The 7490-nt window shown below is 33.2% G+C and overlaps 1 protein-coding gene across 1 annotated transcript; it reads left to right on the top strand.

Annotated features, from left to right (window-relative positions):
• The first annotated feature begins 3211 nt into the window (after positions 1-3211).
• LOC145270769 (uncharacterized) lies at positions 3212-7280 on the top strand. The gene has a single exon (XM_080126364.1). The coding sequence runs from the start codon at positions 3375-3377 to the stop codon at positions 4800-4802; it is 1428 nt and encodes a 475-aa protein (XP_079982490.1). The 5' UTR covers positions 3212-3374; the 3' UTR covers positions 4803-7280.
• The last annotated feature ends 210 nt before the right edge of the window (positions 7281-7490 follow it).

Raw genomic sequence — 7490 nt, 5'->3', positions numbered from 1 at the left:
TCTACACCCAACGCCATCCCCCAAATTACACCCTTTTATTTATGAAATTGTTAGATGGCACCTGTTTTATTTATGAAATTGTTAGATGGCACCTGTTTTATTTATGAAATTGTTAGATGAAAGTACAGAATGGTCTCATAAAAAATTTATTGTGCAATTTCATGTTTCAAAAAAAAAAGTTGAATTTTTTTATGTTTGCCCCTTCACACCCCTCTCTATCGTCAAACTTGAAAAAATGCTAATGCTGACATGTTCCATTGAACGCTAGGTGGCCAAAAAGTGGGTGATCATTTTACATTAAACTTTTGTAGAAATGTGATCCACGCTAAAATATTAAATTTTATGTTTTTTCAAAATTTCTTCTTTCATATTATTTATAACAATTGTTTAAACATATTAGGCAAAAAACGTAGACCTTCATCTATTTTAGGGGTTAAACAACGGTAGGTCACGTCGTAAAAATTTACTGATTTCGCTATGTTTTATAACAAACATTAATAAAAAGTATTATACTTTGTATGTAGCGAATTCCATATAAACAAGTTAATGTAGTAAAGAAAATGTCAGCATCAATCTACACGCCTTAATATGTTTGGCTAAAACCTAAATAATACAGTTGATTTAAATTTTATTATATGTTTATAGTATTAAAAATATTTGTCTTGCATTAGTAAATAACAAATATTAATTTAAAACTCAAACGTTGATAAGTATATAATTATAAATAATACTTACGTTCAGATGAATTAACATATATATTTTTTTACTGTTTTTAATTCAATGCGACTCAGATGTAGTATTTGGTCCCCAAACTACAAGAATATCAGGTGCTGATCAGGATATTATAATAGGATACAGTTAGGTTAAATATTTCATATCTGTTTTTAGTCATTTAAATATTTATACTTACTAATAAACACAGATAAACATTAAACACCTGATAAGTTAAACTCATGTGATTGAAATATTTTATATTCATATCAATCAGGGATGAACATATATTAGATATGTTATGGTATGCACATCAATTTGTTAGTGAATTGATGCAACTAATATCACCTCTAATAATGAGAGCTCATATTCCTTCATTAATTCTTTGAGGGTATTCAGTTGTTTTCTTATGAGCATCTCACTGGTAAATTTGGTATGAACTCGCACTTTGCCATTGAGAGTTTCTGATACCAGTTGTGTACACACACACAGAGTCGGTCTTAATGTACAACACCTTAGTCTGTCACTGGAGTGACAAGTTAATTACTCTCAATACAGCATCCAATTCAATTCAATTAATATGCTGTGCATCATTCTAAGGTCGCAGCCAACAAGTGTCCTCCACTACAGTTCCATCTCTTTCTAATGCCAGTTGCTAGCTAGCTGGCATTGACCCATACGTTTCGTTCCTGGCTGCTCATGCACCAGTCCCCAAAAGCTAGATTATTCGGCTTTACTGCATCCACCATCTTTCACATCATATGTCAGAGATGGGGTCTATCATCTTGTGGTTCCAGCCGTTTGTGATCAAACAGACTCTTCTCTTTATTAATCTGCATGCCCCACACAGCCACGCACATACTGAGAGCTGCCCTACGATCTTTCCACACAAGGAAAATACAGTCTGTCGTGTTATGATATTGTGAATTTCTGGGATTATGTTCCCTCATTTCCAGTCCTAGTATACATATGCTGTCTTCAAGGTGTTCCGCATCCTTGCATTCTAGTCCAAATGTTCCCTTACTTGAGAGGCGGGTATAATGTCTTTATCAATAAAGATATCAATATAAACCAATGCTGTGCAGTCCATAGCTTCCTTCCGTGATAGCACCCTGCTAATGATAGCTTTCATTATGAGGGAAGCAATGTTCAAGCTAAACCCTAAATGTGTCAGAGAGTATCTATATGTCAACTTATACAATCTGATGGACTCATACTTGGATATATGCTTTTTGGCGTTCAAGCAGGGATCCGTTTGTCCTTTTTTGGCGCAACTCACACATCATAGTAGTGCAAACATCTGTATTCGCTGTGAATGCATCTATATGAGTTCGTGGTAGCCCGTCACTGGTCGCACTGTTGCATCACAGACATCAATGGAATTCATCCTTTGGGAAGTCCGTATCTCTCTTCTGGATATGGGACAAACCAACCCTTGTCTATCCATGCCTGGAGTTCTCTGGTCGAAGTTCCTTCAGGTGGGTGGTTATCTGCCCATTACCATGCTCGCTTTTCATAGTCAAACAACAATAAAGTCCAGACTACATCCAACATTACAACAAATCAAATACCATCGATCCTAACATAGTCAATATTGCTTGTTGAACTACTGACTTCTCTTCTGTAGCATGTGTAGGCGAGCCTTCCAATAATCAAGACTTTCACTTTTTCTGTCCTCCATTTCCATCTGTTATTGTATGTGAGCATCTTGTGTTGATTAATGCCGGGTACATACAAAATTACTGAGCAAAAAAAATCGTCTTTTCTTCTTCACTAATCACTTTCTGTTCTGTCCCTCTAACAAAAAATGTGAGGCTCCTTTTCAATCTTGTCTACGACAAAGACAGTTGTGGAAGTTTGGGCCACCCATATATGACAATACTCAATGCATATGTTAATTTGGAGTCTATGATACTCTCAGTTTAAAGTAATTTTATAGTAAACTGTTGAAAAAATCCCCCTTTTTTACAAGTTTTTGTATTATTCTCAACTTGCCTGTGTATTTTTGATTAGTAAACTAAAAATATGTTCGTGCTTGTATTTAAAAATATATTTAAAGATAAATGAAACATAACAAGTTAAACAGTTTTACATTCACATTGTATATATTAAAGATGAAACATTAAAATCCTTTTGGTGTTCCCACAATCGTAGTTGGGTTTATATTGTATTTCATTGTATAGTATCTTGTAATATTGTATATATGAGTACAAATATTTTATTTCTCACTATGATCTAAATCATATAGATATAATGTTAAGAAGACTATATTTTAAGTAAAACGTCTATCGACTGGATATGTGTCAAGTTAGAAAATATTTGGTTATTTTCCTAACTTGTCTCCTATGACTTTTTATAATAAGTTAATGCAAAGGTTGTAAGTTTACTGCAGTAATATTGACAACAAAAATGTGAATGCAAATACTAAAAGTATTGAATTTTGTTTTTTACAGATGTTCCTGATTGAATGCTATTATATAATTTTAATGTAGCATGATTTTTTAAATTATACTATTAACAGTTATTCCTATATTCCGAAGACTACAGCGACATATTTAAGAAAATGTATTATATTGAATGAATCTTATGAAACAGATCGAATCATAACACATCTTACATGAACGAGAGTGACACACATAGTGAAAAAGCCACGTTATTGTGAAATGTGTGATTATCCCAACACCAAAAAATCAACGTTAGTGAGAACCATGAGAAATAACATTCGGGAAAAACCACATTCTTGTGAAGTGTGTGGTTATTCTTGTTCTCAAAAATCAAAGTTGGTAATACATATGAGAATTCATACTGGGGAGAAGCCATATTCTTGTGAAGTGTGTGAATATTCTTGTTCTGAAAAATCATCTTTAGTGAGACATATGAGAACTCACTCTGGAGAAAAGCCACATTCTTGTGAAGTGTGTGGATATTCTTGTTCCGAAAAATCAAATTTAATGAAACATATGAGAACTCACACGGGGGAAAGACCACATTTTTGTGTAGTGTGCGGATATTTTTTTTCTGATAAATCAAACTTAATAAAACATATGAGAACTCACACTGGGGAAAAGCGGCATTCTTGTGAAGTTTGTGGATATTCTTGTTCTGGAAAATCATACTTACTGACTCATATGAGAACTCACACTGGGGAAAAGCCATATTCTTGTGAAGCGTGTGGATATGTTTGTTCTGAGAAATCTTCGTTAGCTAGACATATAAAAACTCACACTGGGGAAAAGCCACACACTTGTGAAGTTTGTGGATATTCTTTTTCTTTAAAAACATCGTTAGTTCTACATATGAGAACGCACACAGGAGAAAAGCCATATTCTTGTGAAGTGTGTGGATATTCTTATTCTGAAAAATCATCTTTAGTTAGACATAGGAGAACTCACACTGGGGAGAAGCCACATGCTTGTGAAGTGTGTGGGCATACTTTTGCAGATAAATCATCTTTAGTGAGACATATGAGAAGTCACACTGGGGAAAAGCCATATTCTTGTGAAGTGTGTGGATATTCGTTTTCTCAAAAATCACACTTAGTGACACATATGAAAAGTCACATTGGGGAAAAGCCACATTCTTGTGAAGTGTGTGGTTATTCTTGTTCTCAAAAATCATCGTTCCTGGGGCATATGAGAACGCACACTGGAGAAAAGCCACACACATGTGAAGTTTGTGGATTTTCATTTTCTTTAAAAACATCGTTAGTTCAACATATGAGGACGCACACTGGAGTAAAACCACATTCTTGTAAAGTGTGTGGATATTCTTTCTCTAAAAAATCAAATTTAATAAGTCATATAAGGACTCACACTAGGGAAAAGCCATATTCTTGTGAAGTGTGTGGATATTCTTATTCTGAAAAATCAAATTTAGTGAGACATATGAGAACTCACACTGGGGAAAAGCCACATGCTTGTGAAGTGTGTGAGCATTCTTTTTCAGATAAATCATCTTTAGTGAGACATATGAGAACTCACACGGGAGAAACGCGGCATTCTTGTGTAGTGTGTGGATATTCCTTTTCTCAAAAATCAAAGTTGGTGAAACATATGAAAACTCACATCGGGAGAAAAGCCACATTATTGTGAAGTGGGTGGATATTGTTCTATATTATCATCCTTACTGGTCCATATAAGAATGGACACTAAGGAAGCACTTAAGAGAACAACGAGGATAGTAAAAAGAGCTCTCGGTGCGTTTCAATAAAAAGTAGGGCAATCTTGGCACCTTGTTTGGCTGCCCCTACCCAGCGTTACAATCTTCAAAGGAAGAAAATAAAAAAAAAACGAAAAGATATATTCTCATGAACAATATAAATATGCTTGTTCTAAAAATCCAATTTAATGCCACACATGAGAACTCATTCAACTTGACAATGTCTCTCTGTACAGTGGTTTGTGAGAACAATCTTGCATGAGGATACTTTTTCCATAGAAGTAAACGCTGACCAAATATTTAAAATCACATAGTATTCGCTGCGTAAATAAGATCTCCTTACTATGGCTAACCCACATTAGCTTTTTGAAGGAATGGTGCACTTTCTCCAAGTGATGTTACCTCAAGTAACAGCACAAAGCTGGATAAACCACCAGACTAGATAAATTCTTGTCCTGGAATCCAGTAAGACCAAGAGACCAAAATGAAAGATATACTACAATGTATAAAAATGGTTGATTGGGGAGAGGAAAATTATGTTCTCAATTTCTTTACTAACTCAGTGTTTGAGAGATAAAGAAGTTAAATGGAACATTCGAATATCTATGTATCTCATATAGAGTTCAAGTGTTAGCCCCAGGTAGTGGGCCCCTTGATTTCTGAGAACTTCGACTGAAGTAAAATAAAACAAAAAAGACAATAACAACAAGTGCAGATTCTGTCAAAGAATTTGAAAGTGTGAGCCACCTGCCATCTAGTTGTATTTTACTACAACGCTTTGAATGTATAATGAAAAAATTTCAACATACTAAATCTTGTAAATTTAGCATTGTAGCCCTTCACAAACCACCTTGGTTATGGTATTGGATTTGGATAATACTATATCTCGTAAGTCTAGCATTGTGGTCCTTCACAAACCACTGTGGTAATGGTATTGGGTTTGCATAATACTATACCTTGTAAGCGTAGCCTTGTGGTTCTTCACAAACCACTGTGGTTATGGTATTGGATTTGAATAATACTAAAGCGGAACATGTACATTTTTTAATCTGTAATACATTCTTTGAATTATAGAAAATTTGTTTAATCAAAATCAACCCGGAAATTCCATACGTATTTTGCATTTTTAAAACTGAAATCGGTGGGGCAATGCTTTGTTGCTTTCAAATCTTCTAAACTGATTATTTTATTTATTTAGTAAAATTTGATAGTTCATCATCTTTTTGGTAATTTTGATATTTCAGGGGCTTTTAATTGTGTTTGTTGTAGGTAAAAGAGATAGCTTAGCATTCATTAACTCTGAATGAATTTTTGGTACTAGAGTAAGGGACAAATTCTACTTATTTTTTCCCTTTCAAAATAAATTTTTCTTCAAAATGTTTTATATCCAAACTTGAACGTGTTGTAGCAATATAATCGGCACGATTTACGAATTTCGTTAATTTATAAAACACATCGGGATTGCCATGTGGCAAATGAAAGGTTGATTATTTTACGTGTTTTTCATATCTAATTTTCATTTCAGCATTTTGTTTTCAGTTATCTAGTTTGTTAATTAAAATATATCAACCCTTTAACAATATTTTTTAAGTTATAGTTTTTTTCAATATTCATAACAAATACAAACTGAATAATAAACTCAACAGGATACAATCGTAAAAGAACGTTTGTAAACAAAGATCTCTTTAATCTGAAAAAAAACAAGGGAGGCAACTCAATTTTACTTGATAAATAAGTAAAAGTTGGTGAAACACCATTGAATCTTCAGAAAACCAATTATACAACTAATAAAAATTACATTAACAATTTATTTCCATATATTAAAATGGAAGTTTTCAAAAGTTTAAATTTCCTGAAAAAATACTTTTCTTGTAGATAGCATTTCTAAATCAAAATTGCAAGTCAATAGTAAAGTTATATAAAACTTACTTCAATTAGCAAATTTCTTGAAGTGTCAGATTGTGTGAAGCTTAATTCAGTTTCAACTCTACCAGAGTCCACTTATTCAACAATTAAGTGCACGGTACAATTAAGTGCAAACATGAGGGTCCTACTATAGACGATATTATCAAAGAGACTCTACAATAAATATTAATTTCCTAAACTCTGATTCAACTGTTAAAATGTGAATATATAATTGTTTTAATGAATAAACTTTAATTTATACTCGCATCAATAACTTAACAATTACAACTTGTTTAATAAGCCTGAGATTTGGAGTATATTTTTTTAATGTAATCAACTTTTAATCAAACATTTATCATTACATTAAAAAGAAAATCTGTCAAACCTAAATAAGGCCAACTTTTAAACGTGTAAGGCGTGCACATTAAGTCTAATAAAAACTGATAAAAAACATAGATATGATTTTTTTTTGTTTCATTTCAGCCTTTGGGTCTAATAACGTTTTATATAAATATTAAAAAAGCTTCAACCAGAACTTGCTCCCATACTTACGAAACTATTTAAGCGCTGCCTTAAGGAGAAGTGCTTTCCGACCCCCTGGAAGACCTCCTCAGTTTGCCCTGTATTTAAGAATTCAGGTGATAAGTCATCTCCCTCTCAATACAGACCAATAAGTCTTCTCTGTGTTATGAGTAAGTTACTGGAATCAATATTAA

Source organism: Euprymna scolopes, chromosome 46 (genome assembly GCF_053919585.1).
Source record: "Euprymna scolopes isolate OS-2025 chromosome 46, ASM5391958v1, whole genome shotgun sequence".
NCBI lineage: Eukaryota > Metazoa > Mollusca > Cephalopoda > Sepiida > Sepiolidae > Euprymna > Euprymna scolopes.
The sequence above is the reverse complement of the archived record's forward strand: the minus strand, read 5'-3'. Positions and strand labels throughout refer to the sequence as shown.